Here is a 22,111-nt window from a genome sequence, read left to right as displayed (position 1 = left end):
TCCGTGTGCTGCCATGACCCAAATAGAGGGACTGTGAATTGCATGTCTAGGGAATAATTTTAATTTTGATAAAGTAGTCCTCTAGCTTTATGGAAAGCTGGAATCAGGGATGAAGTCCTGGTTGAGAAGTCAGTATGGTGTGCCATTCTCCCCATGATAATTAAATTTCCCTGAGCTATCATTTATTTTCAATTGAGAATACATAAGAGCTGCCCATCCATCCTTGAGACGCATGAAAAATCACTGATGGAATCATACACTTGCTTTGTGCCCAGAAACATAGAAAAATCTTTCACAAATATGTTTCAAATTTTAAGGGAAATTTTAGGAAATTCCAATTAAGATATATTTGTGGAATTCTTAAAATGCCTTGGCTTCTTTCTCTCATCTTTCATAATATTGCCTGCAAAGTGATGCGACCTGCACTGGAGGACAGGGACACAGAAAGAGCCTCTCTCTCTTCCTCCCCCTGCTCTGCTTCATGCACCAGGCCTGCTGTCCTCTCCCCAGCTTGGTCAGTAAGAGCTCTGGAGAGGCAGTGGGCACAGGAGGATGCAGGCTGCAGGGCAGTGCCAGTTTTCCACTCTCCCATCCCATGCCTAGGTACATTCCTCTCAAAGTAAGATCAGGTTTCACACCCTTTCCTCATTTCTCCCAGGAAATAGGAGGGAGAAGCAGGAAACATTCTTGTAGTCTAAAGAGATGCCCACACTTTTTTTTCTATCTGATGCTATTTTTTAATGTGAACACAAACTTCATATTTAGAAATAAAATAGCAGGTGTTTGATGGGCTACCAGTGGTAAGAGAAGAGTAGAAAGTAGAAGTTTTTTACCCTCTCACCTACCTGCTCCTTCTGCATATTGTTCTGCCTTAGAAGGAGCAGCCACTTGATGTTCTTTGGTCTTGACAGTCAGTCAACACTAAAACCCTGACACCTTCGTCAGAATCGGTGAGCGTGTGTCTGAGGGCCAGAAGCTGCACTGAGCTTTCTCGCGCATGGCCTGCTCCAGTCCTGTGCTTAAAGAGCCTTCTCCTTGGAGGCCTCCAACTCCCTCTGTGTCTCTTCAGTTTCACACAGCAAAAGAGGATGGAGTCAGGGGAAATGTTCCCAGAATTAACATAAAACTCAGTTTGCTCATCTAGTTGTGCTAGTGTTAAAGTGAAGACTAAGACTTTGCATTTGCCTGATAGGCACTTATGCTAGTGACCTCTCTCCCTGGCTAGCATTGTTGTTAGATGACAGAATAATTCTAAAGGCAGGTACTTTCTTCAGATCTACCAGTTGCTGTTCAGTGGACTGTACTTTTAAAGCCCAGTGGCTTAAGCTTGTCAAAATATTGAGTCTGCATTCATAATAGGAAATGGCTCATTGGCAAAGAAGTAACTTTTCTGTCCACTTTAAAGGGCTTGAGTGTTGAATGAATTTTCACAGAACAAAGAAATGACTACCAGTAGGCTGCAGAGTTATCTGAGCAGGTGGCTCTGACATATTCAACAACAACTGCTCAGTATTGTTATCTACTTAGAAGAAGTTTAGAACTCAAATCAAGGAATCTTTTTCTATGAAATTTGAATATACTAATGTAGATAGCTGACTGGTATTGTTGAAAAATAAAGTTTTCTGTTCTTTCCCTACAACTTCAAGACACCTTCAAAAAAGGGACCATGGCATCAAAATGAAGGAATGAGCAAGCACCCCATTCCAGAAATAGATTTCTCTCATACTCACTTAGTCTTCCCAGTATAATGCCTTAGTATAATACTCCAAACTCAGAGTGAATTTAGCCTTTTCTTAGATTAGGTTACACTTTGTAAGTATAACAAAGAACCCACAAATTGTGTTCACTCAGAACCATATCCTCTGTCATGAGGGGGTAGAAGTAGAAGTCACACTTGTTACAGAACCTGCAGTATTTGCATTAAGTGGGTACACCATAGATTTCAGTTTATGTAGGATAAAGGAAACCTATGATTCTACCATTGACATTCCTAAACGTTCGTAATACCCCTTCTTTTGGTGTAAAAAAAAAAAAAAAAACGATAGGAACTGGATTGTTGGAAACCCAGAAGGTATGTATTCAAACTAGCAAGGTCTCCATTGGCTATAAACATACAGTATATTGTCATGTACACTTTAAAGAAATAATATCTAAATCTGACCATTTCATTTCTCAGAGACAGTAGAACCCATTTAACTTTTAATTTTTAAAAAAGTATTTTATTCTTAAGACATAACTTTTTTTTTCTTTTCTTGGTGCCTTAAGTTAACTTTCTAATATGGACACATAACTCTACACACATAACTCTACTATTTGGAAATAAAATAGTTATTTTAGGAGTCAGTACTGATGTTTAGGCTTAAAAGTTGGATCTGCTATTATAACGTCAAGCTCTCCATTATCATTTTAAGAAAATACTAATTTATCAGGCCCAAGAGCCAGAGAGTTGTTCTATGTCAGCAGTCAGCTTAGCCTCATAATTACAAATTTGTGAGGATATGGTAAAATACTTGGATCCAAAAGAATTATAGTGTTTCATAGTGAGTCATTCAGAATAAAGAGCCTGTTATTTGTAGACATTACATGCAGTCCTAGGAATTTAGGGGTGGATCAGATTTTAGCAACCATACATGCTGACTTCTTCATTCTATAGATGAGGAAACTGAGACTCAGGACTTACTGCAGGAAATAGATGGGAGCATTCCAGCTTGTAGCACATCTCCTAAATCTCAGCCTCAGGGGCCTGCCCATTAGCTCAGTTGTTTAAGTGCCTGCTTAAACAAAGCAGTCAGGCTCAGGATGCTGTGGTTTGAGCCCCAGATCCTCATGCCTTACCTGACCTGCCAATAGGCCTCCTGAGCCAGCCAAAAAAAAAAAATCCATCTAAATCTCAACATCTTCAGTAGCTTACTGATGCTGTCTTTGACATATTCAACACAGCATGCTCACCGTGTGATAAGACAGACTTACTTCAACAGAACTCATTCACATGCTTCATTTTACATATTTTGTGAGATGCACTCTTTTCTCTCCCTTCTCTCTTTATACATCTACTCACTCAAAGATTTACAAGTAGGTCCTGCTGTCTTCAAGGCACTGTGCTAGACTACAGACTGATATCAAACACCAATAGATTCTTGCACAGTGTGTGTCCTGGGGGAATTCTTAAGAGAAAAGGTGAGATCAATGTACCAATGAATAGGTGCATAAATGTCAGAAGTCCCCAACTCCAGGTAGGTCCAAATATTGGTAGGGCACTGTCAAGCTGGAGCAGCTGTCCATGGGAGAGTTAGAGGAGATACCTTGTCTGATGGAACCTGTGCTGTGTCCCTGAGTCTCAGGAAGAGAAAACATTAAGGTATTGCAGGAAGAGAAACAAGCCCAAGAGCAGGAGCAGTGAAGAAAGAACACAGTATATCCAGTAGGGGTAAATTTATCAGTGGAAGGTTCGGAATGATGAGTAATAATCATGAGTGTTGAAGTAAGTACATAAATTAGTAAACGAATAGAAGAATGGCCATATACGGTGCTAAAGAATTCAGCTATTAACTACAAGGCAGGACCTCCCAAACCTAATAATTTAAGTATAATTTCTGTAATATCTTTGTTATATCCAGTGTTTATTTTTACCTGTATACCGCTAGTACTGTTATTTAATATGTTTTTCTAAAACACTTTACTTTTAAACATACCTGTTTTTAAAATAAACAGGTATTTTGCTGTTGTAAGTAGAAACCATGTTACTTGTAATAAATTTAAGGTCAAAATTAAAATGAATGTCTTGTTACCGCGAGCTGCACCAGCCCCACCCCTGGGCACACTGAGCCGGCAACCAAGTCGGGGCGTAGTGATGCATGCCTATAGTCTCAGTGCTGCAAAGGCTGAAAACAGGAGGATCATTACAAGTCTGAGCTGTATAGTGAGATCCTGTACCAAATACATAAATTTAAAAAATAAAATTAATGTGATGAATTTTGTCTTCTGTAGATACATAAAACTGCTTTTCTTCTCACCCAAATATATGGTACAGCAATAACTTGGAACATTGGAATGAATGCTTGTTAAATAAATCCATTTTCATTGGCTGAATTTTTCCCCCGGCAATCAAGATACAGACTGTAAAGCACAGAATTTACTCTACCTCCCCCAAAAGCCAGACTTGAATAAAAGTAAGGACAACAAGCCTAAATGTTGATGCTCCTTCTTTAGTTTCTAGGCCGTTCTGTGAAAAGAAATGTTTTCTTAAGATTCAGACAGAATTCATTTCCACAGAGTGTTCTTAATAGCTCCTGTCAGAACCAAACAGCTGGGAAACATATGGTATCCATTTCCCTGTATCGCTTGGAAAAAATTCCCCATGTAAATAAAGCCAACATAAAAGAGTAGCCTTTTGAACCCATGACCTTATATAATGCATAAATATATTGGTACAATGCACTCATTTTATTGACCTACTAAGTCATGTGGCTTTACATTTCTTATTGTATTTTCAGATGCATATTTTTAGAAGATCCAAAGAAATTGAGATAATTGACAAAATATTAGTAAACACCATGCCTAATAATAAGTATGTATCTCAAAAAAAGTCTTTATATATTTTCCTATATCTTGCAATTTTTTCAAAAGGATGGTGAGTAAAACCAAAGGCACATTAAAAATCTTTATATATTTTCCTATATCTTGCAATTTTTTCAAAAGGATGGTGAGTAAAACCAAAGGTACATTATACTTTATAAGTTCTATGTCCTCTATCTTCTGTTTTATATAAGTAACTGTGTGTTCTTAAGAAAGAGAGAAAGCCATGACATAAATTTCTGGCATACATTAATTTCTCATAGCTTCACATTTTTAGAGAGACAAGGACATATAAAAGATAGAAAACTTAAATTTATAGGGGAACAACTGGAATTCATCTTTGCCTTTACATATGTACATATTATAAATAACTTCAGAAAATCTAGCTTTTACTGGTGATTATCACTCCTCTGAGTGTATTAGCAGTACTTTTGTCCTCTGTGACCTTAAGCTGTAAATCCTTCAGGAAGATACCCTGTGTGCATTTCTTAAGACAGTGTATTGTCCATTCATTAAGGGTGAGATTCAAATTCACATACTTGCATCTGTTAATTGTCTTCTCCAGGCCAAGCATTGTATGCAACCAAGAGCTCAGACCAAGAGAAGGGGATAAAAACGACAGTCTGAAGCCATCTAGAGACCACCCTTCCATTCTGGACAGTTATACATTACTTACTGGAGAAAAAAGTTTTCCCTCCACATCTCCTCTTAGTTTCTTCTTTGTTTCTAGAATGCCAGAGCCAGAAAGGCCTTAGGAGTACACTGCAAAGTGCAGGTTATATGAAAGAGCATTCCAGATTGTCACTTATAGAGACAGAACTCAGTTATATGATAACAGTGGGGCTCAACACTCACTGTTACCTCTTTGTCTGGCCTGGAGACTGTGATTACAGTTACAGACCTACAAATGCATACCCATGCTGCATGGCAGAGAACACACAAGCAATAAATTCTTTACTGTCTGCAGTCATACAGAGCAGGAAATAGGTACAGGGTGAGCCTTGAAATCGCCTCTTTGGTGCGGGAGGTGTAAACTATCACCAGGAGGGGAGCATCTCCTAGATGAGAGGCCTGTGAGCTTCCTGGGATGCTGGATCATCCTGTGTCTGGCGGAGGAGTATCCCGGGGGAGGTAGTGCCATCACACATGAAGACGCTTGGTTCCTTCACCTCCCAGCCCTGGGAGGGGATCTCTGGTGGCTTCACAGGAAGCCTCACTCAGGAGGCAGTTGTTCTTACCTTTTACCTCCAGTGTAATTATTTTACGTTACACCCCATCTCAAGAAGACCCTATAATCTTTTCTTGAACTTTGCACAAAAATGAGAAAAACATATTCTACCTTCTACCTACTCCACCCTCTCTATAAATTTCTCTTCCTCTTGTTTGTTTTTCAGCATTTATGACTGTGTCAGACAACATAAAATCTTAAAAAGTTTCTTTTGTTAAGTATGAGCACACTGTTTTTGCTGTGTTGGATGCCAGAGAGCACTGCGAGGTGTTCCTCTCAGGCTTGCCTGGGATGCTGCTTCTAGGCTGGGTTGATTCCGTCATGATTTGTCTCTCCTGGTCCACTCAACTCCTGACCACTTCATTCCTCTCCGTTTTCTTTCCTTAACCACTGAATGGAAAGCTACTGAATCACCCAGTAGGACACAGTTTGAGTTTGTATAACATTAAATAACTTAACCTTTCTTTGTATGGGGTTTCTTAAGCATTGAGGTGTGTGAGTGTGGGTTTGCACGACTATGTTTGCATATATATATATATATATATATATATATATATCCGTTTACTCCCTAATTTAGTTTGGAGGTTTAATGCAGCATTTCATCCTCTAGTCCTGTTTTCTCAAGATAGTAGCAAATATTAAAACACTGCCAGGAATATAGATCTATCCAGGGAGCAAATCTCAGCATCTGAGTTTGTTTCCCCTAGTACTGTCTTTTAGCATTACTGCTACTTTAATTTGTGGTCTTTATATCATGATTTTATTTTAATATTTGCTGTTTGTAGTAAGTATGAATCCTTTATGCTGTGGATATGTATCCCCTTTAAGACAGACCCTTATATATGGACTTAATGTAGCATAACATGAGTGGATCATATATGCCTGCACGCCCAAGATATACTCAGCATTGTAGTTTAACAGTCTCTCTTTCAACTTTTTTACCAAACAGTTTCTAGCTCTAGCTGGAATTGTGGCATCTCAACTCTTATTACAAACACCCAAAAGCCCACAGGAATTGCTGATGTGTACAGTAAGTTCCGCCCAGTGAAGCGGGTCTCCCCACTGAAGCATCAGCCAGAGACTCTGGAAAACAATGAAAGTGATGACCAGAAGAACCATAAGGTGGAGTACCAGAAAGGGGGTGAGTCTGACCAGGGTCCCCAGACAGAAGAGCTCAGCCCCGAAGATGGAGGGGGCAGCTTGCCAGGTAAGGGCACTGAACCCAATGCTGAGCTGGGTGAGCTGGAACATTATGACCTCGACATGGATGAGATTCTGGATGTGCCTTACATTAAATCCAGTCAACAGCTTGCCTCTTTTACCAAGGTTACTTCAGAAAAAAGAATTTTGGGATTATGTGCAACCCTCAATGGCCTTTCTGTCAAAGCCTGCTCACCAGGAAGCACTGAAAACTGTCCCTCCAGCACGACACCCTTTTGTGTTCTTTCTCCTGTGAAAAGCCCTCACTTAAGAAAAGCATCAGCTGTCCTTCGGGAGCCACACAAGTTGTCCACTGAAGAGTCTGAAAGTTCACCTTCTCCTGTTAAAATTGGCTCTGCTTATGAGCCTGAAAACCAGAATAAAGACTTCTTAAACAAGGCCTTTGGTGATTCACATAATCGAAAAATTGAGAAGACAGCACCTAACTGCCACCTTAGGGCCTTCCACTCGCAGTCCTCAGCCACAGAACCACCCATGGAGGAGCAGGTCAGTGGCACAGTCTGGATCAGCTCCCAAGGTCCAGAGGAAAGGAATGAGTATTTGAAAAAAGTAAAAAGCATCTTGAACATCGTTAAAGAAGGACAAATATCTCTCCTGGTGAGTATGCACAAGTTCAGTATATAAGTCATCTGAATACTCCAGTTTTATGAGCTTCGTTCATAGAATAACAGTGCACCTGCTTTGCTTGTTGCCTCGTCTTTAATTACAGCTTTAGTTGGAATATGTGACCTTTTCATCTTTAAAACAAAAAGTTAGATTAATACAGGAAAAGCAAATGGCCATAGGAGGAGTTGGTAGATTAATACAGAAAAAATAAATGGCCCCAGTAGTTGTATTAGTTCATTTTAACTTTGCATGAATTCAATCTTATTAAAAGCATTTAATCTAAAATTAGAACACAAAAAAGTGAACCCAGCACTTTCCCTCCAGTGTTAATAGCACTCTTCCTGCTTTGCATTGGTTTGCAGTGCTTTTGCTCATTTATTTGCTGGTGTCGGCTCCTTGCTGATGGCACACCTTTCCAGATATGTGAACAGAGAGCCTTCTGTTACTCCTGATCATTATTCAGAAGAGTTGGGCCAGAATGCTTAAAGAGAATTTATACTCAGAACATTACCCTAGAGCTTGACTGCCCTGTGACCCACATGGAGTTTTTACTTAGTTCCAGCTCTGCATGTGTGAAGAGTATGAAGGAGCAGTTCCACAGCCCTGGACACAGAGTAACATGATGTAATGCAAGTCTGTTATGCTTAGGCACAAGAGGCGCTTTACCAAAATAGCACTCCATCTGCCTGCTTTGTTATTTTCTGGCTCCCAGACATGAATCAAACAGTAGCAAGCCTGGGCTCATACTAAGATGCTAATTAAACTCTCATTGAAGGAAATTGTTGTATGTTGGCAATGTGGCTGTACTTAGTGTGAAACCGCACACAGATAGAGTGCAGCGCTGTCCATCTCTAATCAGAAATATTGTTATAATAGGACAATATGTTTAAACAATTCTACCAAGTATAAGTAGTAAATTTTTTTCTCCTGATAATGTCTTTTCCATGTTTTCCTTGTTCTTCTAATTATATTTGCTTTTCTTCTTCTGTTCTTGCCATGTTTTTGTATTTCCCAAATGTCAATACTGCTCACTTCACACAACTGACTCAACAGCTTCATCTTCAGGGACTGCATCTCACTAGAAGTGAGAAAACATAAAGCCAAGCAGGCTCCAGATGTCCCCAGGAGTTGTTGGGGTGACAGCGTCTAGATACCTAGGAGAGCACTGTAGCTACAGTTTTGTAGTTTGTAGTCAGAGCCAATTCTTGACAGTTGTGTAGCAAGTAAGCAGATCCAAGTGAGGGTCTGCAAACCTCCAGCAGGAAGTAAGACATATCCCCGGCCCTCCAGGACTTAGCAGTTGGATGGAGGAGCCAGATAGCAAGCCTTGCTATTGCTGTGTCACTGCAGTGTAGAAAGCCAGCGAAAGCGCTGCTCCGTGTCATTCCCAGCCTTGTGGCTCACAGAGAGAGCTGTCCCTTGAGAAATCATGTTCGAAAGTATATGGTAACATAGAATTACAGAACAGAGCTCCGACTTACTAGATTCCCACGCTGCCACCAGGGCTTCTGGGAGGACAATTCTTTCCGTTGCCCAGAGCAAATTCTCTGCAGTTTTGATATATTGACTTAAATTTCTGATCTTACTATTTGTACAGCCGCACCTAGCTGCAGACAATCTAGACAAAATTCATGATGAAAATGGAAATAATCTTCTGCACATTGCCGCATCACAAGGACATGCAGAGTGTCTGCAGCACCTCACATCTCTGATGGGGGAGGATTGCCTCAGCGAGCGCAACACAGAGAAGCTGACCCCAGCAGGCCTGGCCATCAAGGTGACTGAGGGGGGCCAACATCAGATTTCTATTCTTTAAGACTGCTTGTGAGCTGAAGCATTGGAAGGGAGAGATGGGAGAGTGATTTACCAAGCAAACAGTAGATGAACATGCTACATAGAAGAGATGAATAATTTCAGTCTCTTAACTGCTTTGAGGTTTTGAGACTGCATTCCAATTTATTATCCAGTGAGAGTGAGCTTGAAGCAGCCAATAGAAAGAGGACAGTGACACGTTGCTGTGCTATTATTCATAACTGCAGTTTAGATGATCTATCAGAGACGACAAGTGTGTTTTAGGGGATGATAGAATGTGGGAGTATTTCAGATAATAAAGTGGGTTTTTAGTGGGTCAGGTTGTAAGTTTAAATGTCTTTAGAAGTAGTTTAGAATTTCAGTGTAGATCTGACTTTTAGCCTCTTGGAGAGAATATCTAGCTGAAACCCTACCTTAGTGCAATCTGCCTTTATTGTATTGCACTAGGTTCCTCTGTAAAATGCAACTTATTGCTGGAAAACGAAGTGGTAACCCAAAATTATTTTAAGATCTTTAGAAAATAAATGTAAAATGTCATGTTAATCAAAAAGCTAGAGTGATTTTTTGGGAAATATAATGCATCCTGCACTTCTCCATATGTACTTGGCTTTACATAATAATTGGTAAGTACTCCTTTTAGTAAATAAGAAATCTGTGACCCTCAAAGGTCCTATTTCTTCTGGTTACGTGTGGTGGTATGTCACTTGAAGAGCTGAGCTGCAGAAAAAGACATCAAATGTGAAGGCAAAGCTCAGTAGATTCAAGTTCAACACTGTATACCAAGTTCTTCTGATACTGTGTTAGATGCTGCCAGTAGCCATTTAAGTACGACATGGTCCCTTTTCTTAAGGAGTTCATAGCCTATGGAAAAGACAGGCCTATCCGTAGTGCCAGTGCAGAAAAACAGACTCAGATCTAGTCCTATGACAGAATCCTATGAGAAGATACCTGAGTGTGGTCATCACTGAACACATCAGTGACAAGTAAAATATTCTTACAGTGTCAGTGTGACATTTGTATTGACATTTTATTTGATATTTGTATTATAAAATATAGTTTGCATTGGTTTTTGTGACTAATGGTAGATTGACTGTCTCCTTACTATGTTGTAGTTGAAGTATTTTTTCTTCATTTATATGCCCTAGCTAGTGCCTGTTTTGCTAAATTAAAAATCTCTGAGTAGGAAGGTACATAAATATAGTGGTCATTAAGCCAACCCTTAGAACAACATTTAACTATGTCTGTATGTAGCTATTAATTCAGACCCAAGTTCCTTCAGTCAACAGTATTGCCACCATACCAGAAGTCTTCAAGTTTAAGTATCATTTTTAAGGAGTTGTTTGAATGAAAAACATACTAGACCCATAAAATGCAAAGCTTTCATAGATTTGTGGTCTCAGGCTTCTCCTACTTTGCATAGTAATTTGATTAGATGCCTCAAAGTAGGTGGCAATGCCTTAACTGTATGCGTGTTGTCAGGCCTGAGGGCCTCTTCCATCCTTGTCAAGGGGAGTGCTAACCTTCTCGCCTTTCATATAATACTGACTTTTTTTTTTTCCGGAACTGGGAATTGAACTCAGGCCCTTGCACTTGCCAGGGAAGCGCTTACTCCACTGAGCCATCTCCCCAGTCGTCCACTGAACCATCTCCCCAGCCCTCCACTGAGCCATCTCCCTAGCCCAGTAATTTGAGAAATAGAAGTATTTCTCAGTCCCATTATTTGATCTAGAATTCCTAAAAAGTAGTAAGTACAAATATTTTGTTAAAGTGTCACTCCCTTTGGAAATCTATTCTGATTCATACCATTTCAATCCATTCAGTACACTTTGACAGATAAGCTAAAGAGGCATCGTTCTTCCATTTTAGAACCTTGTTTTGAACACCAGTAACCACCTGGTGGTGGTTCACCCCATTAAACAGTGTTCCAAGAGCCCTGGTGTCTTTAAAGATAAATACACTTGGTCAAGCATGCAAAGATTTCCTGGATAGGATGACTTGGCTGACAGGAAAACCAGAGCTCAGGTATCACATAAGATTCTCACATAAGAGAAAAGGAGCTATAAAGTCATACCAGAGCTTAGACACCTCTTCCCACATGTAAGCTCTTTAAATAGAATGCAATAAATAGTGTCAGTTAGGTGCAGAATTTATCATATGTTTTCTAGGGACTCAGCAACAGATACTTTGGGAGTTCAGAATATTATTAAGCACCCTTTGGAAATGGTTAAGCAAACAAATGGAAAAGAAATACTCCTAAAATACCTGCTTCCTAAAGCAGTCTGTTTTCCAAGATGATATTAGCAGAAAAAAATCATTTTAGTAGCTAAACAGACTTAGAAGAAAATAACTTTAATTTCTTTTTCATTTCTCATTCTGTTGTTTGATTAAGCCTAAAGGCAAATGTTTGGTCTGATGATAAGATGACTTCAAAAACATAAACTTAGTAATTCTTTTTAATGTGTAATAAGTGAACCCATGACTGTAGACTTTGGCAGACAGTCTCCTGCTAGAATTTAATAATTTGTCTTTGTGTGTTTTCTTGGTGTTTATATTAGTGGCAAGTGATACTGGTTTCATACTAGTAATAGCAATATATTTCCTCTGGGTTTTAAATAACATTTTATTTTAAATATCGTCTCATTGAATAACTACATGTAACATTCTTCTGAAAGAATAACCAACAATTGCAGATCATGCATTTTCATCAAATGCATGTAGAACACCTTTAGGAAAGATCATGTGTTAATGTACAAAACAAATCTCAGTAAATTTGAGAGGATTAAAATATAAATTTATGTCCTTCACTAATAGTAAAATTAGAAATCATAAACAGGAGATTTAGAACCCTCACTGTGTGTGAAAATAACACTCTCTAATACAAATGTCAAAGAAAAATAAAACAGAAAATTAGAAAATACTTGCAGATGAATAAAAATACAGTCTACCATACTTATAGGGTGCAGCCAGACCTGTGCTTAGAGGGAGACCGGTATAGAAGGGAGGAGAGGCAAGACCAAGGTGTCAGGTCAGCAGCCCAACCTCCCTTAGAAACTAGACAAGGAAGACCAAACCGGAATAAAATTTAGAATGGAAATGAGAGAGGAGAGAGGAGACAAGAGAGAGGAGAGAGGGGCAGAGAAAGGAGAGAGGGGGAGAGAGAGGAGAGGGGAGAGAGAGGGGAGAGAGACAGAGAGAGAGAGAGAGAGAGAGAGAGAGAGAGAGAGAGAGAGAGAGAGAGAATAGCAAAAATAATAAAATGAACAGACAAAATTTGGTATTGAAAAGATAAGGAAAAAAATTAAGCTGACTGAACTGCATTCCCTTGAAGTTCTTTCTCTTTTTCTTTTTTTAAATCTAGAATGGCCAGTTGGAGTGTGTACGCTGGATGGTGAGTGAAACTGAAGCCATTGCAGAGCTGAGCTGTTCTAAGGATTTTCCAAGCCTTATTCATTATGCAGGTTGCTATGGCCAGGTATGGCATTTTTAAGTGTTTTACCTTTGTGTGCCCATAAAATCTGCTCTTTTTATCATTAGTTCATTACAATGCAAACTTTAAAAAATATATAAATAAATAAATTTGTAAAAATCACCAAAATCCAAAATTTTATAAGTAGTGCTATTCATCATAATACATTTTAATGAAGATATATTTTAAACAACCTAATTTATTTACTAAAAAATGAAGCTACATTCAAATGATTGAATTTTATTCTAAAGTAGCCATTACACAATATTAATTAGAATAATATGAAACTATTTTTTGTAATTTGCTAACAATTAAATTTATTTTTTTTTAATTTTATTTATTTATTTGTGTGTGTGGCCAGCTCAGCCCACCAGGGGGCGGGGCTGGCTGGCATGTGGTGCTGGGGGATTGAAACCGTGGTCCCTTGTGCTTTGCTAAGCTTGTTCTAAGTAGGTGCTTTAGACCACTGAGCCATCTCACCAGCCCCCTAACAATTAAATTTAGAAAAAGATAAACCAAACATAAGACTTAGAAAAAAACCAAGATACAACGTATTTACAGTCATTATCACACGGATAGAATTACAGGAGGCTTTTGTGCACAGGTATCTTTTTATTTTTAACATTACGTTTGATCTTTATCAAAAGGAAAAATATTTTTATCAGACATAAAATTAAAATCTTCATATTAATCAGGAAGTCTCCCTCTAATGAAGATCAGCAAGCACACTTACATGATGCCTTGTAGTTACAACAATTTTATATTAGAAAACCCTAACAATAATTAATGTACACAGATCATGGTCTAGTACATGCAATAAAAAATCCCTGCTACCCTTTGAGAGTACAAATGTAAGTTTTCTTTTCAATACAGGGGAAACACAAAATACCACTCTCACCCTTAAGGAATAATGAAGTCAGCACTATATTAAAATAGATTTAATCATATTTATTTGTGACTAAGAAAATTTTCTCATGCATATAACTATTTGGTTTCATAAACTTTCCTAGTGATAGTAAATTGTGTTGTGAAGAGATTATGGTTTTTCAAGATTGACAATGTTAAATACAAAAAATTGGCTGAAGAACATGACTGGGTCTGTCTTTAATGGAGTCATTCTGTCCTAGAGTAACTTCAGCTAACATAGATGTAAGTATACATCTTCAACAGGGTAAACTACATGCACACACGTTCCATATATGTTCCAGCTCCACATCATTAGATTTTATGTGTACTATCTGAACTTCAAAACAATCCCATGAGGTTGTGTTGACTTTAACCCCCATTTTATAGATGAGGAGACTAGGAGCAGTTAAATGATGAGGAAACTAGGGGCAGGTAGTGGCAAAGACTAAATTTCTACTCAGATCCTCTAACTTCAAGGCCAAATTCTGTTTTGTCTTCATCTGTATACACAATTCGTAAAAGTGTTACAGTGTGTAGGTGAAGAAAACCTTCTTTACAGTTTTATCTAACAATACACTGTGCTATTCAGAGCTCCTCACACATATCACTAAGTGAATAGCTAACTGTGAAAATTTATAAAGAAACAGGAAGGAACACTTGAAACACTTGATACAATTTCAAAAGCAGAAACACAGTTTCTGAAATATTACGATGACAGTATTTTCTTTGTGTATTGTACTTAGTCTCCATCTTGTGTCCTGAAAACAATCAGGGATGGCCAGATAGCTCAGTGGATTAAAGCACCTGCTTAGACAGATACAGGAACGGGGATTCAATCCCCATCATGCCTGCCCCTGGGGCGTGCTGAGGCAGCGACTGAGACTGGGCATGGTGGCACACATGCCTATAATCCCAGTGCTTGGGAAGTTGAAAACAGGAGGATCACTAAAGGTCTGATCTGTGTAGTGAGACCCTGTAGACCCTGCACTAAATACATAAAAAAATTTTAAAAACAATGATAGTTAATAGGCATTTGCTGAGGATACACTGTTTTGCTTAAACTGGCAAAGGGAAAATAAAAATGTCAAAAAATCAGAAGAATTTGATCATTGTTAATCTTTGTAATTTATTTGTAGCATAAGACAGAATCTTATTAAATCATTTAAATAACAGTCTCCCAACCCTGTCTTCATTTGCTTAAAGCCTAAAGAGGACTTACAGAGATATAGGTAGAAAAGCTGCCTGAATTTGTAAGAGAGCTTAAAAAAAGGGGTAAATGATTGCAGGACTCTTTGGAGACTCTAAGTAAATTAATTCAGCATTTGGCATTCTTTTTCTTGAGCAATTATATATGCCAATTTATTCAACTCTCACAGCAGTTTTCTGATAATTTTGAAGCTGTCATGCTAGAACAAAAGATAGTGCCCTTTCTAGGTCTGAATGGGTGATACTGGGGCTTACTTGACTGAACTAGAGGAAAATGTGAAAATTAGCAGCCTGGGTTATTTCTTGCTAGTATCAGTCTTTAGGTTATTGCAAACTGAGAAGCATTTTTCTGACCTAAAATTCAGCTTTGAGGGGGGCATTCCTCAACACTTGTAGGAGAGCATTCCTACCCAAGTGGAAAATGTAGAAGCCCATTAGCTTTGAGAGTTGTGTCCAGCCACCTGACATCCACTCTTCCGCTTATGTAACAGATAACCTGCAGAGATGCTGAACTTGAAACCATTACAAGGCTAATATTTTCACAAGGAATGCTGTTATTGAACAGCTTTCTAATGGATTCAGCACATGCAATTTTCCTACATCAAGCACTTACTTGAGTGTGTCTTAGTTTTGTTTCTTCAGTAAATACCTCTGGCAAGGATAGTTCTGAGGAAAATTCCTCTAGGCTTATTTTAGTTGCCCTGTGCCCCTCATATAGATTCTTAAACAATGGGCTCCACTTGACTCCCAATTTGTGTCTTTCTCTTGTAAAAATTACCTTTAAAGACTCCAGTACCACAGAGTAGCCAGCAGTTTTTAGTAGCCTCATAGAGTGATAGATCTTCCGCTGATAGGAATTGATTTTCCTCTTCTTGACACTTGAAGTCTCAGAGGGTGCAATTATTTCATTGCCTGATTCTACCTAGTAGAGCTAGCCAGAGGGAGTGCAAAGGTGAAAGCCTCTGGGAGATTTGGGAATGCAATGTGTCCTTGGATAAGCCTGCCTTGCCTCCCCGAGAGGGATGCTGGGACTCAGCAATTGGTACAGAGATGTGTTGATTCAAAGGCACTGCCTGTGTGACTTGGGCTGCTTTGTTTAAGCACGGAGGTTCCCGTTGCTGAGCAGGTTCTCCTGTGGGCTGATCCTGCAGTGGCCACTGTGTGTGACTCTCAGCAGCACACTTGCAGCTCTTTTTGTTTCTGAATCCTTCATGTGACTTTCAGTCAAGATATTTTTCCACAGAAATAAGCTGCATCAATATACTGTGTTTACCAAGAGCACCTTTGCCTATACTATGTTTATTTTCTTCTCAAATGCTCCCTGATACGTATTTTTAAAGAGCATTTTTGAATAAGTATGCTTTAATTTTTTTATTTTATTCATGTTATTTTTATTAGTACATACAAATTATACTGAATATTAGGCTGCACAGGACACTTTCATATATGCATATAATGGACTTTTCTTATCCATCCCCTCTGTTACCCTCCCTTCCCCTTCCCTTCCTTTTGCCCTTATCTAATTGATGCCCTAAAAGAGTATGTTTTTTGGGGGAAAAAAGTCTCAACAGTTCTCATGAATGGTTATAAGCAGTAATAGGCATACTGATCAGGATACATCTGTAGGTAGTGTTGTTTTCAATACTGTCTACTTTAGAAAGGAGGAATTCTTTCCTTGACTTTGCTGTCCCACTGTCACAGGGCAGAAGGAAGTAAAAAGATCAGAAAGCACTGTGATTGCAGATGAAGGAAAAAAGAGAACTGTTTGATTAGCATGCACATCTAGGTGCGCTGCAGGCACTGATCCTGAGAAGCACAGCTAACCCAGAGTGCTGCAGACTCGGACCAACAGGGCGCTCCTGTGATTCTTGAATCTAAGGACTGCACAGGGTGTATGTCATTCAGAGGCGGGCCTTTAGGGAGTGAGAAGTTGTTTTTGGTTTTTTTGGTTTTGTTTTGTTTTCATTTTAGGGCAGGGTCTACAGCGTCTCAATGTGTAGATCAGACTCGTAGTGATCCTCATGTTTACAGCCTCCCAAGTGCTGGGATTACAGGTGCATGCCACCATGCCCAGCCTCAAGTGCCACCTCAGCACTCCCCAGGGGCAGGGCCGGCACTGCAGGCCCAGGGATCAAACTCCCAGCCCTGTGTCTGCCTAAGCAGGCACTTTAATCTGCTGAGCTATCTGCCCGGCCCTGCGGAGTGAGTTGTGTGACTATCTACTCAGAAGACAAAAAGCAGTCATAAAAAACATTGGTCCCTCTCTCAGGTTTCTGGATTTTAATCCTAGCCTTTCCAGTTACTAGTGACCTCAGCTATATTCATCTTAAAGAAAGCAAAGAAGCTGTCCTTTGAACCTGTTTCCTCATTTATATAATAAGAGATAACAGAATCTTCCTCAGAGGGTTATTGTGAGCACTGAGAAAAATAACATTGGCCAGCATAATGTAGGCACTAGGTAAATGGTGGCTATTATGATATTTTGATGGCTTCCAAGTTGTTGTTTATATTGTTATTGGTATTGTTTACTTATTTCACCATAAGTAAAGAGAAACATGCAAAGAATTATTTAGGCCTCAACCAATTTCATCAATTTTATATACAGTGATTTTTTATGTCTTACTATCTCAGGAACCTACATTTATCTTACAATGAATTGCATTATGAAATTATTGCTGGACTGCTTTACATTTTAACATCTCAAGAATTGGAATGAATCTTAAAATGGGCGTAGTATCAGATTTGATGATCTATGATTGCAAACAAAGTGGACTGCTTCAGAACTTATACCACAAACTATAGAGATTTTATTGATACCAGCAATAAAACTGTGACACTATTTTCAATCAAATTTTTATTAGATTTTGTCCAGCAAGTCCCATAAATTATATGTATTAATTGCCTCCTTAAACAACTTGTGTTGCCTTTGGGAACATATAAAATACAACACTAAAATAGGTTACCAGAAAAATCCCCAGGAAAAGAAACTAGTGTATAAAAGAAGTTTTCAGTCAGTAGATGCAAACTAATATATAGATTGGTATGTGTGGGTGGATAAAAGGTAAATTAGAGAGACAGATAAAATATAAAACAGAAACAGTCCAAAAGGGCTTCTCCATGCCTGTGACTACATGGGTATTCTCTGAAAGCAATGTTAATGGGAAATGAAAATAGGAAGTTACATTATTCCTTTAACATCTCAACCAGGTGAGATGGGTGGGGACAAGAGGGGAAGAGGGAGGTAGAGAGAGAACGAACTTCCACTGAAGGGCTAAGGGAAGCAGAAGACACGTTGTATATGGATAAGTGCTTTCCAGCTGGAGAATAACTAGCTGCGTGTATTTTGTCCTCCTTCTGAGGTGTTTGTCAAGTAAGTTACTGTTAGTTTGTAGAATTGTGTTTCCACAGGCATGTTCTCCAGAATCAGTAGAATTTCAGAAATCCTAAGTGTGGGTTGTTAGACTAAATGTATGTCGACCCATCCATTTTGCTAGGACTTCTCTGCATGCTATTATAGGAAAGATAGTTATTTCACTATATGAGTCAATAGACCAATTGCTTATCTTCTTATGGAAAATAAGCAGAAAAATACAGAAAAATAAATCTGAGATGTTGGATGCACACTTTTTTTTTATCCTAAACAATCAAAGACAGGTCTCCCCTTATATATGTCTCTCATATTGAATTGGATAATATCTCTCATTAGCTTCATAAAGAAGACAGGTTATTATAAAAATACAGACAGATTCTGGCTTGGAGAGCCCTCAGGATCCAGGCCAACTCTTCATGATGTATTGACCTTAATGTGTCTTGTTCTTCCAGAATCTAAGATTAACCCCCGATTTCAACAACAACGGAATTCCTGGTATTACAAAGTACTGTTTCATTGCCTATGACTCCACCACTAAAAACACACATACTATATGTTAGTAAGGGTATCTTTGTGCAGGTGGAGTAGATCTAATGACAATATTTGTGTCTGACGAAATGAAAATTTTCATGACAAGAATTATGGGTAAAACGTTTCTAAATATCTTGGAAGCCTCTGAGTTTTACTTGTTGGAAGAAGCCCCTAGGAATCAGAGAACCCACAGTTATACCTTCCCTCAGTTTTCAAGTTTATAAAATAAGGCTGTTTGAATTGGATAATTCCCTGAAATTCCTTCCAATCTGTAGTTTTAAAAGTATGTGATTTAATATCATGAGGCAAGTCAAGTCGCCCTGAGCTTGTAGATGCTTCTGTGAGAAGGTGTGATCTGCATGTGGTAGGACCATCTTCATCACCAGTAGAGGCAAAGCAGCCTGTCCTCATGTAGTTTTGATGTATCTTACCCAAGGACTTCAAATGAGTATTTAAATATAATCCAACAGGATGCTTCCACTCATTGAGATTTTTGAAGAGTTAATATCATGTGGTGTGATTATGTTTCCACTTAAAAGTAATCCAGTATTTTTCCTGTACCTAATTGGAAATGTAAAGGAAGTAGCTTTACTCCAGGCTTGTGAAAACATTACCTGTTCTAGTTCAAGTATGAGATGCAGCTTTCTCCCAGAGAGAAAAAGGTTACACATGCCAGAATGTCTTTGGCTGTCCTCTCCCAGCCCTGGCCTCCAGCCTCTTTCCATCCTGTTCTCTAGGGACCTGCCTTTCTACAAGGTTCATCTGAGTTTGCAACTAAGACTCACTTTGCTCTCCCAGGTTCATACTTGGGAGGTTATAGGCATTTATTATGTTTTTCTCTTTTTGCTTTTTAGAAGTCTTACTTCCTGCTTGCTCATTCAGAAAAATAGTGGTACAAATTTTCAGTCTCTGTCTCTGATGTATGATCCCTTCATAAATAGTACCCTGTTGCAGCATAAGGGGTGAAACATTAAAGGAGTTACTTTTATCCAACATTCCTTTAGATTAGTTGACATGTTCAGAAGATAAAGGCAAATTTAATCCAGAAATGTATAAAGTTCATGACCAGTATGAGCAAATAACTGGTAAAAAAAAAAAAAAAATCCTTTAAAAGGCTAAGAAAAAAAAGTTCAAGGCTATTTCAAACACACGATCATGTTTTTAAATGTCAAATTCCACTCACTAAACCTCATGCTGTTATTTTTACCACTCTTGTATTTTTCTAACTTTATATTTAATTATTCTATTTTAAAACAGTGAAATCCCATCACTGCTTTCTTGAAAAGCCAAACATAACATGAAAATACCACAAAACATTAGGTGGGTAATATGCAAACAGATTATGACAAAACATACTGCCTGGATTATGACTTTGCCTTTGAAATGCTTGTGTTCAGAGCTTTTCATTCTCTCTCTTAAAGATGAAAGAAGAAAAGGTTTTACTTTATAATGCTACCACCATTTGATCAGAAAAACAAAAGGCTCCTGGTTCAGTGAGTTTATCTTGTACTTGACAGTATGAAATGTCGCCTTTTCATGTAGGTCTATTGGTGATTACAAAAGGTAGGAGGTTTCAGAATTAAAAATTTAAAACTGGAAATTACATCTCAATAGTTTAAGTTTTTCTGGTAACATAATTAAAGCCTCTACACAGTGTAACACAATAGTAAAAACATTTTCTCAGGAACCTTGGAGTCAAAAAAACAGGATTCTGGTTCCCACTTTGGATCTGCTTAGTTGTGGCACTTTAAGAAAGTACTCATACTTTCTGTGAATCTGTTTTCCTTTCTGTAAGTGAATCAAAAGTATTTCCAAAGTAACTTCCTGCTGTAAAATCCCCACACTCCTTCTTTTTTTTTTTACTTCAGCTAGATTCATAATTTTCCATTGCTATTGAGAATTTTCCTTTGATATAGTAATCTTGGTTTAATGTACTCTTCAAAAGTTAGAGAATGGTTTTCTGCTGTCATTGTATTCGACTTCTCTGCATGATATTCTGTTAACTCCAAGTGTCCTTGTGCATGCAGGAAAAGATCCTTTTGTGGCTTCTTCAGTTCATGCAAGAACAAGGCATCTCCCTGGATGAAGTAGACCAAGATGGCAACAGCGCTGTGCATGTAGCGTCACAGCAGGGCTACCTCGGGTGCATACAGGTACACAGCCCTACTGTCCCGTCAGAAGACAGGTCAAGTAATAAAACAAAAATCAGACATTTGTTTTATCAGGTGAATGCCTGGATTAAATCACCTTTTGTAATATAGTAGGTACAAGAAATTATAATATATTTGTATTTTAAAAGATCCACACAAGTGTAGGCATAAGTATCCCTTAGAGTTTTTACTTCAGTATCAAAGATGTGGAAAAAAACTTTGCCTGCTCACCCAACATTATCCCTAAAACCCCAGTGCTGAGAACAGTACTTGTGAAGTATGCCATACTCTCAAGACAGCAGAGAAACAACCAGACTGATATCTTTCAGTCTCCCCAGAGGTAGACCATTGTTACACTCATTAGTACATCTTTACCCCCAAGGTGTATGAAAAACAAGACATTTTCTAGGACTGAATCAAAGAATTCCTCACAGTAGGCTATTTCCCATTTTGTTTGTAGTAGGTCCGAGCTTCTCAATGCATCCCATAAAGCCTGGCATTAGTTGGGGGAAGAAGGTAGATACTGTTACCTTAGGCCTTGAGCAATTGAGGTGGGCCCTGCTGGGCCAGCCATTCCACCCTGTACTGTGGTCACTTCATCAGAGCTCATGAGCTGTCCTCCAGGATCATGGGTTTCCTGCAGGAGTGGAGACAGCAACTCATCTGTCACTTAGGTGCAGAGTTGTACAAGTCTGGGCTAAACCTGGTGCCACCATTGGAACAGCACATGATGGGAAAGCCCAGTGGTAGTCCCCAGAGGTTTAGGGGCAGTGAAGATGAAAGCATTGTTAACACTCACCTACCAAATGTTGAGAACCCTCAGAGAGAGCAAAAAGGGAGAATGGTCAAAAGAGGAGGGTTAGTCAGGTGAGGAGAGTTCAAGCTAAACACTAAAGAATAGGAAATGACTCAAAGTTTAGGTTTGACTTAAAATTTTATTTTGGATAAAATTATAGTTAACAGAATCGGGCCAGTCAAAGCATTCTTACTGAAAATGCCCCAACATTTAAGGATTTGTTCCCACATCTCAGGGAAAAGAA

The 22,111-nt window shown here is 38.7% G+C and overlaps 1 protein-coding gene and 1 non-coding gene across 8 annotated transcripts in view; one reads left to right on the top strand and one right to left on the bottom strand.

Moving 5' to 3' along the window:
• Sncaip (synuclein alpha interacting protein) overlaps positions 1 to 22,111 on the top strand; it is a 149,251-nt gene that overhangs the window by 105,687 nt on the left and 21,453 nt on the right. For 5 of the 7 annotated variants that reach the window (XM_023715343.1, XM_023715345.1, XM_023715342.1 and 2 more), the window contains 4 exons: positions 6,753 to 7,621; positions 9,228 to 9,407; positions 12,801 to 12,914; positions 20,949 to 21,074. In XM_023715343.1, coding sequence (XP_023571111.1) covers positions 6,753 to 7,621; positions 9,228 to 9,407; positions 12,801 to 12,914; positions 20,949 to 21,074 — 1,289 coding nt within the window. The remainder of the gene's footprint in view (positions 1 to 6,752; positions 7,622 to 9,227; positions 9,408 to 12,800; positions 12,915 to 20,948; positions 21,075 to 22,111) is intronic. The other 2 variants (XM_012514755.2, XM_023715346.1) reach the window with 1 other exon arrangement.
• Positions 10,859 to 10,984, bottom strand: LOC111816806. The gene has a single exon (XR_002821139.1). It is a non-coding gene; the product is annotated as a U6atac minor spliceosomal RNA (small nuclear RNA).

The sequence above is a fragment of the Octodon degus genome, unplaced genomic scaffold (genome assembly GCF_000260255.1).
Source record: "Octodon degus isolate 3935 unplaced genomic scaffold, OctDeg1.0 scaffold00040, whole genome shotgun sequence".
In the NCBI taxonomy this organism is placed as follows: Eukaryota; Metazoa; Chordata; class Mammalia; order Rodentia; family Octodontidae; genus Octodon; species Octodon degus.
Note: the sequence above shows the minus strand (reverse complement) of the source record. Positions and strands in the feature narration are given on the sequence as shown.